The sequence below is a fragment of the Rutilus rutilus genome (genome assembly GCF_951802725.1).
Source record: "Rutilus rutilus genome assembly, chromosome: 6".
NCBI classification, from domain to species: domain Eukaryota; kingdom Metazoa; phylum Chordata; class Actinopteri; order Cypriniformes; family Leuciscidae; genus Rutilus; species Rutilus rutilus.
In genome coordinates, this window is record NC_140214.1 from 24,908,750 (window position 1) to 24,927,292 (window position 18,543).

At 38.2% G+C, this 18,543-nt stretch overlaps 1 protein-coding gene across 3 annotated transcripts in view; it reads left to right on the top strand.

Moving 5' to 3' along the window:
- arhgap29b (Rho GTPase activating protein 29b) overlaps positions 1–18,543 on the top strand; it is a 39,890-nt gene that overhangs the window by 18,474 nt on the left and 2,873 nt on the right. Inside the window, exons 3-22 of one of the 3 annotated variants that reach the window (XM_084410199.1) lie at positions 3,264–3,407; positions 6,040–6,136; positions 6,975–7,047; positions 8,998–9,052; positions 9,906–10,061; positions 10,151–10,215; positions 10,584–10,694; positions 10,785–10,865; positions 10,943–11,110; positions 11,545–11,682; positions 12,199–12,389; positions 12,716–12,888; positions 13,543–13,674; positions 14,522–14,620; positions 15,083–15,246; positions 15,334–15,522; positions 15,613–15,750; positions 17,530–17,756; positions 17,928–18,231; positions 18,336–18,438. In XM_084410199.1, the coding sequence (XP_084266325.1) occupies positions 3,264–3,407; positions 6,040–6,136; positions 6,975–7,047; positions 8,998–9,052; positions 9,906–10,061; positions 10,151–10,215; positions 10,584–10,694; positions 10,785–10,865; positions 10,943–11,110; positions 11,545–11,682; positions 12,199–12,389; positions 12,716–12,888; positions 13,543–13,674; positions 14,522–14,620; positions 15,083–15,246; positions 15,334–15,522; positions 15,613–15,750; positions 17,530–17,756; positions 17,928–18,231; positions 18,336–18,438 (2,808 nt within the window). Of the gene's footprint in view, positions 1–3,263; positions 3,408–5,011; positions 5,380–5,572; positions 5,608–6,039; positions 6,137–6,974; positions 7,048–8,997; positions 9,053–9,905; positions 10,062–10,150; positions 10,216–10,583; positions 10,695–10,784; positions 10,866–10,942; positions 11,111–11,544; positions 11,683–12,198; positions 12,390–12,715; positions 12,889–13,542; positions 13,675–14,521; positions 14,621–15,082; positions 15,247–15,333; positions 15,523–15,612; positions 15,751–17,529; positions 17,757–17,927; positions 18,232–18,335; positions 18,439–18,543 lie in introns of those variants that run through there. The other 2 variants (XM_084410200.1, XM_084410201.1) reach the window with 2 other exon arrangements.

Sequence of the window (18,543 nt, forward strand, 5' to 3'; positions counted from 1 at the left end):
TGAATGCTGAGAAACTTTACTAAGACGATTTGTAAAGTTAGTTTATCTGTTTATTGTTATGAATGTTTGATATTTACCAAAAACATCACTTTGCAGTGTTTTGTTGAATTAGTTTTTTTTAATAATAAATATTTTTAATTAAAACATTTGTTAGTAATAGTCATTATTGGGATTTGATCTGGTGTTTTACGACTGCATAATGGGTGCGATGTAGGTCTTAATTTTCATTAAAGTGGTCTTAAAAAGGTCTTAAAAAAGTCTTAAATTTGGGGTGATCAAACCTGGGGAAACCCTGATTAAAATCGAGAAATCAATCATTTTAACCCAGCCCTAATTGTAATTCTTAAATTTTAATCATAAAATTAATTCAATAAATTCTACAAATCTCTAGCTCCTTACATGTTTGTTTATTAAATGTTTTGGCTAATTTGATTATGCTTTTAGCTCATTTAATTTATGTAAAATTCCCCAAAAAGATTCCACAAAAATGAAAAATTCTACAGTTTCTGCCTGAGCCTAGCTGTGACTAACACAGAAACAATAAAAGATATCTTGATGTTAATCAGTTTTTTTGTCCAAGTGACGCTACTTTTTGTTTCTGCAGCATTGCACATAGTCCTGCCCACAACAAAGACTCATTGGATTGAATGCCTCTCCTCATGCATATTAATAATCATTATACAATGACTTGATGTAAACGGAAGTGACTGACACGTTGGTCTTAAAGCAATGTGCCAGGCGGTCATTGCATAGGCTACACATGCATTCGTGGGACTGAGTTGGAGGAAAAGGAGTGATGATGGAGATTATAGGTAATAGAGAGGCAAAAAATCCATCACTTATCATTTTTGGCGCCACAGAGTCATGGCCTTGTTTCCCTGACATCTTTTATTCATTTGTTTTTCCATGTGTTTTCACACTGAGGGGAATTTAGGGTGGTAAATGCAGATGATAAATTGAAGATGCTTAACTGTCAAAACATTTTGAGCTTCCTACTTTTTTTCTTCCTTTTTTATAGTGGGAGAAGTGATTCTCTCTCTGTTCCGCCAAACACACACATACCTTCCACGTTGTAACTGTGCACTCATAAAGCTTCTGTCTCATCCCTGTGGCATGATGTACATCTGCACAGAAAGGATAAAAAACAGATGCTCCTGCTATCAAAACTTCACGAACCCAGTTTGCAACATTCAGTTAGATATGAAGTCATCCATTGCACACAGACAAATTACCGTCCACTTTATCCTAATCCAAACAAGAGAGATTAGAGATTGTGGTTTTCGTTTATGGGTTCACATGGTGTAAACTTTTTTTTTTTTTTTTATCCTAATGTCTATTCAGCAAGTCTACATATTTGTAGTGGATTCACATTTAAAGGGGTTTCACGTTGATTTTAAAGTGCCCCTATTATACTATTTTAAAGGTTTCTAATTTTGTTCTCCTAAAATAAGTTTACATGCATCCCAGGTAAAAAAAAAAACACTTAATAAAACTCGTAATATACAGTACACAGCACATCACCTCATTTTTCAAAGAGTCTGAGGATTCAGTCACTTTTAACCCCTCCTTGCCACAGGCCTACTCTGTAGTGTTGTGCCGATAGACGATAGTATTGTGTATCGACGATAGTCGGAGATATCGCTAATGGCTGATGCCTTTGATATCAAATGATACTTGGTTTTCCCATTAATGTATTGAATCATTATTTTTATTGTTATCAAGCTAGTATTATTATCAGATGAATATCAGGACCAACTGTTCATTTGCCTTCCCTAATTTCATAACGACATCACCACATAACCTCACTTGCGACACCAACACGAGCGTATAAGGATTGAGGGACTCCTCAATGAAAAAGGTTTTAAAACAGACGGTGGTTTGAGACTCCTTCAACAGCATAACTCTCGTGCATGTGTGATATACACAGGCTCACCTTTTCGGGTGAAATATTTCTATGCAACGTAACATTTTTCTTGATCACCAAAATATTCTAATTTCCTGCGATAATAAAATTAAGTAAATAAATAAACTAGTAAATAAATATGTAAATTGATGATCAATAATATTGATCATTGATCAGCCCAACATTACTACTCTGCACTGATTGGTCAGTCGGCCCAGTGTGTTGTGATTGGTCTGCATGAAAGGTAATATTCGAAAAAAGCATAATGGGGCACTTTAAGGTTGTTTCATTCAGGTACCTCCATCACTGGGCTTCTCACTCTGTATGCATTGCACACATATATTCACACATACATATAGACTCCTGTTCAAAGGTTTGGGGTTGTAAGATTTTTAAATGTTTTTCTCACATTGTTTTTCTTATTCTCACAAAGCATTTATTTGATCAAAACTACAGTAAAACAGCAATATTGTAAAATAGTGTTACAATTTAAAAATAACCATTTTCCATTTTAATACATGTTCAAATTTAATTAATATATGTGATGGCAAAGCTGGATTTTCTAATATGCTGATTTGGTGCTCAACAAACATTTCTTATTATCAGTGTTGAAAACAGTTGCGCTGCTTAATTTTTTGTGGAAACTGACATTTTCAGGATTCTTTGAATAGAAAATTCAAAAGCATTTATTTTAAATAAAAATCTTTGTAGTATTATTAATGTCTTTACTGTCACTATTGATCAGTTTAATGCATCCTTGGTGATTAAAAGTATTCGTTTTTTTTACATAATATATCTTACTGAACACAAACTTTAGAAACAGTAATGGATATTCAAAAACTTAAGAGAAGCAAGTCAAAACTCTCTGATCTCCTTTTCCATGACATCAGTAATCCAGTGCAGTCAGCAGTTATGAAGTACCTTTCTCACAGTCAAAAAAATCTGTTATTACACGTCTGGATTGATGTGAATAGATGCTGTCAAGTTTGTCTCAGAGTTCTTTTCTTATCTTGACGTCAGCCATCTCTCAAGTGCACAGAACACTGTCTGCATCTCAGCCACGGCACGGCCTCATAATCTGCTCATCGTCTCTAACCACAGGGGCTTGCACCATCACACGCCTCCGTTTGAGCCTTCTCTAAACGAGCGTGCTGTTAGGATGTACCAATGTCACATACAGTATGCCAACTCAACATGTGTTTGCTTGGGGAAGCTTGGGGAACTTTCACACGGGTGAATTTCAAAGCTTTCTACATTACTGCTGTATCCTTTCTGTTTTAAAGTTGTGCATCCCCTACACACGCAGAGGAAGCTGAGCTGATGCGATTGTGGTCTCTGTCTGTCTGTTTGTCACCCACAGAAAATCAAGAGTGCTCGCAGCACGTGGTCAACGAGCGACTTGGGGAGCTTGTACGCGTGTTGAAGGTCGTCATTGGCAAACACCAGCCGCTGAACTCGTCAGAAATTCTTGGTGCTGCAGGCACCGTTATCGCCAAAGTCAAAGGTGAGCATCTTCTTTCAGCTCCGCCCCACCTAAGAATCAACTACTCAGAATTGATCTATAAAAAAATGGTCTGTTCTGTGTACATAGTTTGTTTTATTCAAATACAGAATTTGCTCCTCCAAGATCAATATCTTAATGCATTAGGCCTAAGCCACATTAAGAGTTAAGCATTAATTCTAAACCTATTTGTAATGCATCACTTTTTTAACTCTTGTTTCTGGCTCAAGTGTTAAATAATGTGAAGCAGTTGTTTTTGTACTGATGGCAGATGTATCATTCATTTGTTATGAATAATCTTATCTTTTGTTTTGTATCCATCAAGTTCCAAAAAAACAAAACATATAGTCATTACTGCATGGTTATGAAATACTAATACATTTTGATGGTTGAATTTTCAGAACAAATAACTACATTGTGATGTTTTCTCTAAAGACTCATAACATGATATTGATTTTGGTCATACCACCCACTCCTAGTCAGAATAATTCTTCTTCTGGCTAGTGCGCAGGAATGTTCATGTGTACATCAATGCAGTTCGCAGTCAGGTTGCAGAAGAGGGAACAGATGATTTCTGTGCTATATTGACGTTGTGAATGTGTTTCTTATTGGTTATAAACATAATTCCCAGCTGTTTCCAACTGTGTTTTTGTTCTTTTTTCCCCCGACTTTGGCTGTATTCATTCAAGTGTCCGCTTTAAAGTATCCTCCTTTGCCACTAGAGGGCCAGTGACCCCTCTGAGCTCCCATGTGTCCTATACCAAGGACAGGCTCTTGTGAAAAGGAAGTCTGAAGAGTTTAACAAAGGAAGATAATCTGTGGATTGTCTTTTTTGACGTGCTTGAGGCCTTTTTAATATTTTTGAATAGGGAAGTTGAGAAGAAAGACTGATCACCTCAGATATCCGCCTCAAGTTACCTGTAAGACCGACATTCCATTATGAGTGTCCCACTCACACTTCAGCTTGCTTGCATTTTAACGCCCCACATTCATGTCAGCCGCCTTCTTTCTCTTGATGGAATGCGATGAACTTAGCAGGAAATCAGGAAATCAGATGCACATTTTTTCCCCCTCCATCATGCTCTGTCCATGCGGTCCTCTCTCTTTTTAAAAAAACGCTGCATAGTTTTGCTGAAGAATCTCTCAGGGGCGCAGCAATAAAAGTGTCAAGTGTCTCAAGTTATTGAAATTCTTTCTTCCCTCACCCAAGTCTTCAGCGAGTCAGTGGCATCTGAACCGCTGTTTTTTTTAATCTATTTTTATTTTAACCTCTGATCTGGAGAAGACTCTGTTATCTCAGGTATTTTATCTCATCTTATGACGCATTGCACCTGATAAAGTGATACCTGCATGTGTTTGAATGCCACAAGTATGTGGTAATAATCATTCTTAGGCTTTTTCTTAAAACAGACCTATTGACAGAATTTTAAAGAAGTCTGTCCAATGACGCAAAAAATGCTTTCAAGGTTTTTTTCTTTGAGAGAACTACTTTCTGAATGTAGCCATTCCCAACCCGTATTTGAGCTGTGAAGTGGAAGCATTGTTGTGGAACTGCAGGATGTCCTGAGGAAGAAGTCAGCGTTCCATTGCAGGGGCCACTGAGCTGCATTCAGAAGTAGAGAGGCATGCACCAGGAGCCACGCACCTCTCTCGCTCTCTTCTCCAGCGCCGTCTCCTCCTATGGGTGGCAGTTGAAGTTGGGGATTCCCATCTCTGCCAACAGTCGCTGCGTTTTGCATGGCATTCAACTTTAAAATGCACCCATGCGGAACTGGAAACTACAGCTGAAGATGTTGCTTTTTTTAATTGCCTCGTCACTTTTTCTTGTATGGCAGGAAAAAGTGGAAGTCGAGCTTTATTGTGAACTAGGCTGTGGTGTTAGTTCCTGAATTTCTGAGGGAGTTGTGCTTTTGGTTAATCTATGCTTTACCCTAGCGAACTTGGATATGACGGCAAGTGCAAGTTAAAGTTGTTGGTAAGTTGGGCGAAAGTTGTTTGAACGTCCTCTGAATGTTTTGAGAGTTCAAGCTTTTGTCAGTGTTTCCTGTAAAGGGGAGGCTCAGCTAGCAGACAGGAAGCTCTTGGTAAATGCACGTTTTTTGCTTCTCGGAGACTTTACTTGCTGTCTGTCACAGATTCAACATCAATAGGATGTCAATTTATCGTCTAACTGCTCAAAACATGGAAAATTAGCACCAATGGGGTGGGTCATAAATCATCTTCTTGAAACAATGAAGAAAAGCATCCTTTGATTTATTTACATGCAAACTGTTCAGCATTTGTGCTGTACTCTTGGGAAGCATGTCTTTAGTACAAAGCAGCATTAGACTCTAAATAAGGAAGAACCTAGAAGTTCCTTTTCTTTGGGCACCACAGTGTTCAAAATGAGTCTGACTTTAAAGCATATTAAAATTGGTTTCCTGTGAAATGTGAGAGTTATATATTATCGGAAAGCGTTGGATCTGCTCATCGTCCTCAGTAGCTATGGTGGTGCTCCCAGCTGTTGACAAATTCATATTGCCATAAACACAGTGAGATCTAGCTCTATGCGTTTGTTTCTCATCATCATCTAATAATAATTGTGATTTTGGTGCCTTTTGGCTCCACTTCTTATGTGGTTTTTCACTTCCCACAGGCGTGAACGTCAAGGAAGTCAATAAAGAAAACAAAGGCACTATATTTGGTGAGATATACACATCGATCGACACTTTGGCATTCACCTTTGGCAATGTGTGAGTACCGTAGCCCTCTCTTCTGTAATTAAACGTATATTATGCTCTGTATAGATTTACTTTCAGTTTCCATGTTCTGATTTTACAGCACACGTCAGCTGTGCATCCTGTAGTCACTCTCTTACCGCTAGTTAAATGAACGTTTGCAGTGTTACTTTAAAGGGTTTGTTCACCCAAAAATGAAAATTCTATCAACAATGGCCTCATCCTCTTGTCATTCTAAACCCGTAAGATTTTCAAATCTTAGAGGTATTTGTCCCTCTGTTGAAAGTCCATGCAACCAAAACTTTGATGACTTCAAAAAAAATGTTCATAAGAACATGAAGTAATACATATGAATCAAGCAATTTAATTCAAGCCTTCTTAAGAGACACCATTGTTTTATATGATGAACAGATTTAATTTAGCTTTTTATTCACATATAAACATTGATAAGCGCACATACCTAGAGCACATCAAATATGTTAAACTGAAACTCAGCCATACCTCATTGGTTCTCACCCATCAAGCAAGTATGTTTGAGCTTTTGTTTACCATATTTGATGTGCTTTCAATGGTTAGAATATGTTTATATGTAGAATTCATGTTTCAAATATGAAAGTTATGCAGGTTTGGAATGACATAAGGATGAGTAAATGATGACAGAATTTTCATTTTTGGGTGAACTATCCCTTTATACTGCTCATATTTTTTATTTAAAATGATCTATTTGTGATTTATATTATTTGATTATTATATTTGTGAAAACCAACATCATAATATTGTAACAGTGTTATGTATGGTCAAGTTATGTTGTGTGCAGTGTCCCAGCAGTGACTTGTCCTTCTTTTTCACTCAGAGTGTCTGACTTCCTTATGGGAGATGTGGACAGTGGCTCCAGGTTGGGGTACCCCCAAGCCAGAAGAAGTTGTGTAAGTTGTCACCTTCATTGCTTTTTTAAAACACTGGTCACAAGTTGAGCCTTCAAAGGTCCTTAAATAGTTCACACACAAAAAAAGTCATCATTTACTCACTCTCATGTTGTTCATACCCATGTGCTATTTTTTCAGTGGAACAGCTCTTTTCCATACAACAACAGTTCATAGTGACCACGTCTGCCATTAAAAAGTACCATAAAAGTAGTCCTTATGACTTGTGTGCTGCGTTCTATGTCTTAGCCATACGGTAGCTTTATGTGAAAAGCAGACTGAAATTTTAGCCATGACTCACTATTTATAAACACAATTATCATATGGCTTTAGAAATGCACTACCATTCAAAAGTTTGGGGTTGATAAGATTTTTAAATGTTTTTAATGTTTTTGAAATGCATTTATTTGATTACAAATATTATTACAATCAAAAAACTGTTTTCTATTTTAATATAGAGTATCCCTGTGATAGCAAAGATGAATTTTCAGTAGCCATTACTCCAGTATTCATTTTAATATGATAATTTTAATATGCTGATTTCAGGAAGCACTTTTTACTATTATTAATGTTTAAAACAGTTGTGCTTCTTAATATTTTTTGTGGAAACTGTCATGCATTTTTGTCAGGATTCTTTGCTGAATAGATTGTTCAAAAGAACAACATTAATTTGAAATAGAAATCTTTAGTATTATTATAAATGTCTTTAATGTCACTTTTGTTCAGTTTATTGCATATTTGCTGAATATTAATTAAATTTAATTAATTCTTGTAAGTATTAATTTCTTAAAAAAAATTAAAAAAAAAATCGACCTTTCTCCAAACTATGAACACTAGTGTATAGTTGTATGGACTAGTGTTATGGCATTTTTATGTCCTTTTCGGCGCTTAACAGGTGTGGTCACTATGAAATGTTGTATGGAAAAACCCCTGAATGAAGATTCTACAGAATTCTTCTTTTGTGTTCCATAGGAAAAAAATAGCATATTTTTAGAACAAGCATGAGCAAAAAAACATATTTTTAGAACAAGCATGACTAAATAATTACGTTTCATTTTTTGGTGAACTATCCCTTTAAAGGTAGGGTAGGCAGTGTTTTTCAGAAACACTTTTTGTTATACTGGTTGAAACTCTCTTTACATCCTGATAGCAATCAATTATTTAAGTGGTCTAAATATATAAAAAAAGATGACATATATCTTCTGTGGAAGTCTCAGGACCAAAAAAATTTTGTCTAGTCATTGCATGTGGTTCGATATGATACGATGCCCTATTTGCCCATCAACCTATGTATTTCCATACCTCCGCGCAGACATCACACAACACACATCAGTGTGTTCTGTAAGATGGCTGTGCAGAGTTGTAGACAGACTGTCCCTGAGCATCACAAACAATCAGCAGCCACCTTTTACAGTTCCTCTTGAACCAAAACAACGGGCTTATGCTGTGTTCATGCAGTAACTACTGTAAATAAGAGATGGCAACCCGTGATGTTCTTTTTAGATTTATGTGCTTCTATGGCAAAACTATCAACGGCGAAATGAATCTCCAGCAGTCAGGTTGAACAAGCCAGCGTTCTTTAAGTTGTTTACGTTCATTATCATTGTAATGTTATGTGCTTTGAAGTATGAGGTAATTTAACACCTTCATTTACTGCAGAATCTGCTCTGGTTATGCGTGTGTTTTGAAGAAAGTGTGGCTTTGGAGACGCTCTGAAGGGATCTTCAAAGTTGCTAGCCTCTCTGAAAATGCCTACCCTACCTTTAAGTTTAGATGTCTTTTGAAAATAGTGAAACCTGGCTGGCACCTGTGATTTAAAGAGCAGTGTTCTCAAGCTTTGATTGACCTAGATGTTGAGAGACAAGATGAAAGAGAAGCACCTTCTCTCATCCCTCACCTCTGTAATCAAACTTCTCATCCCATGTGAAATGTCTTTCCCTTTATCTCCTCTAGTCTTTTGATAACCTCTCTGAAGATTCACGGGGCTGCAGTCAAAATGATCTGGCAGGTAAATGGATTTCCTTTCTTCTTTATGAAGCCGCCTTTTACATCTTTCTATCACTGTTTTTATCGCAAAGATAGCAGGCTTGTGCCGTCGAGGTGTTGCAGTAAATCACAACGCTCATTTTATGTGCCCCCGAACAGAAATGCAAGCTCAGAGTTTGAAGTTAACTTTAAGTTTTCTAGTTTAAACAAACCATACATGATAGGCGTTGTTCTAGCAGAGAGACAGATGAGCAGTACTGACTTGGGACATAAACAACAAGAGAGCTCTACACACCCCATACCTTCACACTTGTGTTGTTTTTCATATAGTATAACATTCTTCTTGTTTGCCAAATGGTTGACATTCTTTGGGTTTTTTTTGGACATTTGTGTGAGGAATGGGAACCACATGTGGCTTATTGGGCGGGGTGCTTGGATCCAGCGCGGCTGAGCTGCGTGTCAGTGCATTTGACGAAGGTTAAGCAGAGATTTTATGAGATGATCTCACACGCTCATGCCACGCAATATATCGTACATGCATCTAATGTGAACACAGATTAGTGTCAGTTTTAGAAACATCTCTTATGGGAACAAGCAAGTCTGCCACCAATTTGAGGGCTGTCGCTGCCTTTAATAAGGCTAACTTGTAAAATTTGCCTTGTAACATTTGGCCTATAAACCAAATAAGGCGGTAACATTTAATAGTAGATTTTAAATGACAGTTTTAGAGAGCGCAGAGACGAGGTTGAGGAAATATAAATGTCTTCAAAGGGTTCCTCTGTGCATTTTTAGCAATCTTTTTAAACAATGTGGAGCGTTTGTGTATTTTTTGTATGCGTGTGTTCATATGCGGTGTTCTGGGTGTGTGTTTCCAGATCATGCTCTGTTTCCAGAGCTGTCCACTGTGGAGCAGGTGGACCTCCTCCTGCTGAAGAATGACAGTGGAGTAGAGTCGGCCTTGCTCTATGCCAAGGCCTGGTCAAAATACACCAAAGACGTGTTGGCCTGGGTGGAGAAACGCCTCAGCTTGGGTCAGTCCATTCTTAAAGCCTGATCTTACTTGTTTTGAGTCTTCAAGGTTGATCTTTAGTGTTTCATGTGGTCTCTCTGTGTTTGACAGACATGGAATGTGCAAAAGGTTTTGCCAAGATGGCAGAATCTGCAAAGGCAGTAGCAAGTCAGCAGGTGATGGTCTTTTTAGTATGTTGTTTTGATCAAAGGTGATGCTCAAACATTTATGGTCAGTACGATTATTTATAAAGGATGCATTAAATTGAAATTGAAATGTTAAGCAGCACAACTGTTTTCAACATTCAACATAATAGTAATAAATGATTCTTGAGCATCAAATCAGCATATTAGGATAGCATATCTGCATATTCTTCAGTGACACTGAAGACTGGAGTAATGATGCTGAAAATTCAGCTTTGTCATAACAGGAATTAATTGCATTTTTAAAACATCGTACTGACCCCAAACTTTTGAACGTTATTGTATTTGGTTTTGGGCCTCTAAGTGACATTATTGTGTGACTGTGTGTCTTTTATCTAAAGGACTACATGCCATTCCGGGATATTTACGTCTCTGCCTTTAAAAATGAGATCGAGTACAATCAAATTCTGCTCCAAACGGCTACAGCTCTTCAAACCAACAAATTCATACAGGTATATTCAGTTGACTCTGCTGTACACTTTTAGCTAACTATTCAACAAATCATTTCCTGTAATTCCATACAATTCACATAATTCCAACAGCCACTGCTGGCCCGCAAGAATGACCTGGACAAGCAGAGGAAAGAGATAAAGGAGCAATGGCAAAGAGAGCTGAAGAAAGCGGTACCTATGATTACTTGAATTTCATCACTAACGTTTCTTAAGAACGATAGCGCTTTATAACCCATGCGTGTTTTCAGAGCGAGGCCGAGAACGCTTTGAAGAAGGCTCGTCTGCTGAAGGTGCAGAAGAGAGAGGAGTACGAGAAGGCACGCAGCTCCACCAGCCGCACCGAGGAGGAGCAGCCAACGGCAGGAGGCAGGACTCTGGAGAAGAAACGGAGGGTGGAGGAAGAGGCCCTACAGAAGGTACTGCAGAAAGTGCTCTATAAAGAATTTTTAAAACACTAAATTCAACTCCAACACCATCACAGACTGCACAAACACACACACACCCTTGCTTTTATTGTCCTTGTTTACTGGGCATCAAAGTGGCAATAAGAAACAGAGTTTGTGGGAATTCATTTGATTTTTCTTAACATCTGATGCACTGTCTGAAAATTTGGCCATATAATCTAAACATTACTGTTGCTATAACAACTCTAGCAACTACATAGCATCACACTAAACGCCACTCAGCACACTAGCAAATGGGCGAGCATTTTCTTCATAAAAAGTTTCATTTTTGTAAACCTTGGTTTGGTTTGGTTCTGCTAATGACATACTGCGGCTTAAAACAGGCTAGTAAAATCACTATGATTTTATTTTGTTTGACTCACGGTCTGTTTTTGTGGTGACTCCAGGCAGAGGAAGCGCAGGAGCAGTATAAAGCCTGTGTGGCTGATCTAGAGGCAAAGAAAGTCGGCTTGTCAAGTGCTAAGAGTGAGATCCTCACTCAGATTCGGAAGCTGGTCTTCCAATGCGACCTGACTCTCAAAGCGGTCTGTATCACTACATCCCTTTATAACACTACAGTTCAAAAGTTTGGGGTCTGTAAGATTTTTAAATGTTTTTGAAAGAAGTCTAATATGCTCACCAATGATGCATTCATTTGATCAAAAATACAGCAAAACAGTAATATTGTGAAATATTATTACATTTTAAAATTATTTTAAAATGTAATTTGTTCCTGTGATGGGGTCATTACGCCAGTCTTCAGTGTCACATGATCCTTCAGAAATCGTTCTAATATGCTGATTTGCGGCTCAAGAAACAGTTGTTCTGCTCAAATTTTTTTGTGGAAACCATGATACATTTTTCTCAGGATTCTTTGATAAGTTCAAAAGGACAACATTTATTTGAAATAGTAATCTTGTTACATTATAAACTTGCTGAAAGTTTTAATTTATGTCAAAACATAATTCTTATTGACCCCCATCTTTTAAATGGTTGTGTTTATATTGAAAATATTTGTTTTCCTATTATTGCATACTGACTATTCTCATGAACTCTTGTAGGTGACAGTGAACTGGTTCCAGATGCAGCAGGCTCAGACTGTGCCTCTATCTGTAAACTACCAAGCTCTAAGTGAACAGGCCAAAAGATATGAGCCAGGCCAGCGCTACTCGGAGTTTGTGTGCAGCTTGCCTAAAGAGCGAGTGTGGCTGGAGTCTCTGTCTCAGGACATCACCACTTCCTCAAAAACTGGGTTAGTCCACACTCCAGTTTTCATGCAAGCCATGCATTGTTTGCATCTTCCTCAGGAAGAATGATGAACGAAACAAGGGTCGGTCTTGACGTGTTGTTTACCCTGCTGTCCGTAATCACTACCCTGTGCAAACTCTGCTTTTCAGCTTAACCTCTGAATCACACCCATGTACAAACATACTGGCCATTGCTATCACATCTCTTTACAGTGCATTCAAATTTCACGCTTGCCTTTTGAGTAACCCATTTCACAATCAGCAGAGATTTTGCACAGTCTGTTTTGGTATTTTTATAAAGCCTGCTTTAACAGGTTTCCTTCATTTCCAGAATGTCCCTTCATAAGAGGTCTCAGAGCAGCACCCGCTCGTCCCATGGGAATCTGTCACAGGGTTCTGTTACCTCTGCGGATAACCACAGTGCAGATGAGGTCGAGGGTACCGCACAACCCTGCAAGACCAAGATCGCAGAGAGACGGTCCAATAGTAGTATAGACATGCAAGGTAGGAGATGTTGTATCTTTGTCAATAAAGATCTAGGCTGGTGACTAAAAGTTTGTAGGTTTACAATGATAAGTTTCTGTGGCACTAAATGGAATGAGAACAATAATGACATAATTCCCCTTCTACCACTGTTTGGACAAACAGATAATCCTGGCCCAAACTCACACAATTGGTTGAGCCAAAGTTGCTACTTCAGGCTGTCTTTACATTCTTTGGGGGACATCAACCTACTCAACTTGCATTTGTTATACTCTAAAATGTATTTTCTTTCCAGTTAAACAAAATATGAGGCACATTTGTTTGGAAAGCTTCAATCTCCTGTACAGGTTATTAGCTTTATGTCCACTGTGGGTTTTTTTACCCAGCGCTGGCCGTTCAAAGCAGTCAGGATTAATGCCCAAACCCAGATCGGCTCTCAGTTTCCAAAAATTCCCTGGTGCTATGACATAATCAGCCTGCTGGATTACAGCCTGAGCATTCAGGCTGGATGACTAAACTAAAGAATTAAGAACATCATTTGAAAGCTATGAACTGAATGAAACATTCAGGCAGACTGATTCCCCCAAACACATACAGGACTTTCTCCCTCAGTTTAATGGAGACTAGAGATTTCGAATGGAAAGTTAATTCTACGGTTAATTCTGTGTGTTGTAGCGTTAAGGACGCAGGGTTCGCAGCGGGCCTGGAGCTCAGGCAGTGCTGGCGGTGGAGGGATGTGCAGTGACTCAGAGAGTGCTGGGGGAAGCAGCGAGTCTCGCTCCATGGACTCCCCCACAGCCAGTCCAGGTGCTTTTTCTGACACACATTTCATCCTACTATCCGTTTCACAATATGGGACATGTCTTATATGTGAAATACTTTATTTAAAATATATCACAAATGGCTTCTTATATCTGTTCATTTTCTGTGTAATATCTATTTATTCGTTCATTCATTTCACCTTGTCTTTGCCAAAAATAGCCTTCTTAACTGGCATTAAACAATATACTATTATTTCCCCTATTTATTTATTTATTGACTGATTTCATTCATTCATTCATTTAGTTATTCATTCTATACTGACATTAAACAATACACTACTGCTTCTACTATTTCTTTTGTATTTTTGTTTTATTTTCTATGCCAACATTACCACAGAAAATATACATTTTATTGTTTAGGAAAGGATTTTTATAAATGTCATAAAAAACATTTTACAACAGATAATTTATGGTTTGTAATGTGCAATTGTTGCTGGAAATTCTACAGCTGTTGTGGCAGTTATCATTTCATAAATGCAAAACCTCATTTACATCAGCCAGCCAGACAACGTGACCTTAGTGACATACTGTAGTTGCATCAGCAGAATTTAACATAATTTGCTTAACAACGTTCATGTGATCAACAAATCGTTGGGATGTGAGAATATAAGCAATGACCTAATCAGGCATGTGACCGTTTTGCCATTCTTTTTGTTGAGCCCTGTATAAATTATATCCTAAAAAGAAGTTCCTCTAAAAATATTGCTGTTTTAGGCACGTTTGTAAGTTTTGCTTGTAGTGTGGTTGACCTAGTTCTCATTGGACAGGATGGAGAAGTGCTCTGCAGGACCGGAAGTATCTAATGTGTGTGTTTGTGTGTCTTCATACTAAAGGGGATTTCAAACGCAGGCTTCCCAGAACTCCCTCAACTGGTACCATGTCTTCTGCAGATGACCTGGATGAGAGGGAACCACCTTCCCCATCAGATAATGGTTGGTAGTACAAACTGAATAGCGTGATTGTGGCCGTCTGTGTTCATAGATGTGTGACACCACACGCGAGTGCTGAATTGCTCGCACCATGTTTTTCTCTCTGTGCAGCTGTACAGATGGGCTTGGTGTTGACACTGGCGAAATGCCACAGTTAGCAAGTTCCTGTCTCTCCACCAAAAGTGTTACATTTCAGTAATAATTGTTGAATGTAAACACATGTTAGACTAATACATTTGAGGAAATGGAGAGAGGGTTGTGCTTCCTCAAAAGTACCAAAAGAGTCATTAATTTAATCGGAATACAAACCAGAATCATTACATTTCTTTTAGTTCCCATCCCCACTCACATTTAAGACTCTATATTATCCCATTTCCAAACTAGAAATTTGTTGATGGGCCAGAAGACTGTTTTTAAACTATTGGCAAATTAGCATTCGAAACACATTGTCTCCTCTCGTCTCAGGCCTCTCTGAGATGGTGTTGGAAGCGGCCAGTTCTCCCGGCCCTTTCCGCAATACTCAGATGTCAAAAGCAGCGCACACCCACAAGTTGCGGAAACTGAGAGCGCCTTCCAAATGCAGGGAGTGTGACAGTCTGGTGGTGTTCCACGGGGCTGAGTGTGAAGAGGTACGTCATCATCATCAACACCCACACTGATTCAGTTCACATTGTTCAGTAGAGCCGTTTGTCATTCTATAACCTCTTATTCCGTAGTGCTCCTTGGCCTGTCATAAGAAATGCCTGGAGACTCTTGCCATTCAGTGTGGTCATAAGAAGCTCCAGGGCAGACTGCACCTGTTCGGGATTGACTTCGCTCTAGCTGCTAAGAACAGTCCTGACGGCATCCCCTTCATCATAAAAAAATGCACCTCGGAAATCGAGAGTCGTGCCCTGAACATTAAGGTAAAGAATTGAGATGTAACTGAAAGAAATTGCTTTAATTCAATGCTTGAGTCATCTTGTTAATGACGCCTACTTTCGGTGCATTTCAAGGGCATTTATCGTGTGAATGGGGCGAAGTCTCGTGTGGAAAAGCTTTGCCAGGCCTTTGAGAATGGAAAGGACTTAGTGGAGCTTTCTGACCTCCACCCACATGACATAAGCAACGTTCTCAAGCTTTACCTAAGACAGGTGTGGTGGGACAAATAATCCCAGTTTCATCATGTCTTTATGAAACTTGACATATTAGAGTGCAACAGCGCCCGCCCGGTTTTTCAGTGTCCATGGTTTCAAATTTTTTTCTAAGTCTTCATTGAAGTTATAAGCTATGACTTACCAACCAGCCAGCTATTAGGTAAATCACAACATTACAAACTTTGTTTTGAAGCAAAACAAGTTTTTGAAAATCAAATAAAAAGACAAAGCTACAAGACTGTATACTTAATGACTTTAATAAGGTAAAGAATTCAACCTAATGAAGCATTGCAAATGACAGTAATACTTCCTATCCTTTTATGTATTGTAGCAGTTACCCACATGTGTGGTGAATATGAATGTAATGAAATGCGATGCGTGTAATGTATGTAATTAAAGCATTGTGAATGTATTGTATTTTAGAATTATTCTAGATGTAACAGGTCATATAGAAATGTTGATAATCGAGTCCACAACCAATTTCCCTATTAGGGACAATACAATGATGGATATATATATATAAATCTATTGATTTAAACATGTTGGTTGTATATAGAAACAGTGTATTGCAAAATATGCATATATATATATACACAAATATTTAAGTATTTTGAGAGCGTAGGGAGACCGTCTTGATTACATTATTCACAGTGCTTCATGGCAGTGGGCGGAGCTAAAAAGATATTTTGGCATGGGTTGCTTGTTGCGATTCTCTGATTGGTGGAGATTTCTCTGCAGAATCATGGAGTTTTTCACCAGGAATTTAGCTGTTAAACATGATTATTTAAAAAGTAAGTTGTGGGCTGATGGCTTCAACGAAAGCATATACCATCGATTAACAAACTTGTAGCTCACAGTAGGTCTTTTTTTAAGGGTTTATATGTTAAAAATCAGTTCCTTATAAGGAAAATGAATGGGATTTTTACTAGCGGGACCCCACTGTTGCACTCTAGTGCAGCAGTCGGGTTTCAGAATTAAAAAACTCCATAAAATTTTTCCATGGGGAAATTGATTTTTAATGATAACTCATAAAGCTTTAAAGAAAGCCTTACTGTGAGCTACGCGGTTGCTTCTGTTGAAGCTGTTCGTCCACATTATTTCAACTTACTTTTTAAATAATCGGTGTTTAACGGGAATTTGTGGTGAAAGAACGACATTACCCATGAAGCTGTACAGAAAATTCCACCAATCAGAGATTCGAAACAAGCAAAATGTGCCAAAAGATCTTGTTAGTTCCGCCAACTCCCATGAAGCACTGTGAATGATGTAATCAAATACTTAACGTTTGAATATATATGAATATTTTGCAATAAACTTAAAATATATTATTTTTATATAAATAATCAGCATCTTTAAATGAGTGGTTTTAAATGTCTTTATTGTTTTTAATTTGATTATGCTGTTTGCAATGTTAATAGGATTGTAGTTATTTCTATCACTAAAGCGTTAAAAAATATTTTTAGTCTTGTACCTTTGTATTTTTGTCAGATTTTCAAATACTTTTTTGCTTCAAATCAAATTTTGTAATGTTATGATTCACCTCATAGCTGGTTGGCTTGGTTCATGGCTTATAACACTTTAACAAGACTTTTTAAAATCCCTATGGGAGAAATGAATGGAAAATATACCAACGCCACTGAAAAAGTAGGCGGCCACTGTTCTACTCTATAGGCTTCCATTTCTTTTCTCATTTAGAATTTTATTAAATTTTTTTACTTTTTGTTGATCGACATTGCCTGTAAAAAAGAATAATGTTTTTTTGTTTGTTTTTTTCAGTTGCCAGAGCCGTTGATTCTGTATCGGTATTATAATGATGTCATTGGGCTGGCAAAAGAGACTCAGAACCTTGATGAGACTGACTCTGCTAAAGAGAAATCACCAGGGGAGCAGCTGTGCCTCAGCATTGAGCTTAAAAGAGTTCTCTTCAAAATTAGAGACCTCCTTCGCCAGCTTCCTGCAGCCCATTACAGAACCCTGCAGTTCCTCATCACACATCTGCACAGGTATCTTAACACAAACCATGAACATAAGCATCTGTAAAATAAAATGAATGTTGCAAAAAGCAGGAATCCATTGTCTAAATCTGGTTTCATTGCTTGTTGCTTGAAGCCCTTAAATGTGTTTAGTGAGAGTGAAATATAAATCCACCACTCTAAAACATCATTGTCCTACAGAGTAACAGAGCAATCTGAGGAGAACAAGATGACGGCTAGTAACCTGGGTATCATCTTCGGTCCCACGCTCATCAAGCCAAGGCAGTTGGAGACGGAAGTGTCGCTGTCTTCTCTGGTTGACTACCCTCACCAGGCCCGCATGGTGGAACTGCTCATCAGTTACCACCAGATGATCTTTGATGTCCCCCTCAGCCCTGTGTCTCCCACCATTCCTACGGCATCACAGGCTTCACTTGTGCCCAACATGCAGGACAAAGAGCCAAAACTCAGCCGCCACTCCCGATCTCTCATGGATATCAAAGAGGTGAGATTGGCCAAAGAACAGAAGCTAGACCTCACTTGCTCTAAGGACATTTTTAGGAAATGTTAGCATTTATGATTTGTGATCTGTGTTTATTCTTCATACAGAGTGCGAAAGTCTACAAGAGACACTCGTCTGTGATTACCTCTGCACAGCTTATGGAGGAAGTGAAGGAGATAAAGACAGGGGATGATAGAGCGCAAACACCTGGTTAGTATGAGTGTCTCTGCTCATCTTTGGTGAAATTAAAACTGATAAACCATGGCAGCATGAACATTTTTTTTTTAAATATTTTGTTTAAAAACATTGTAATAA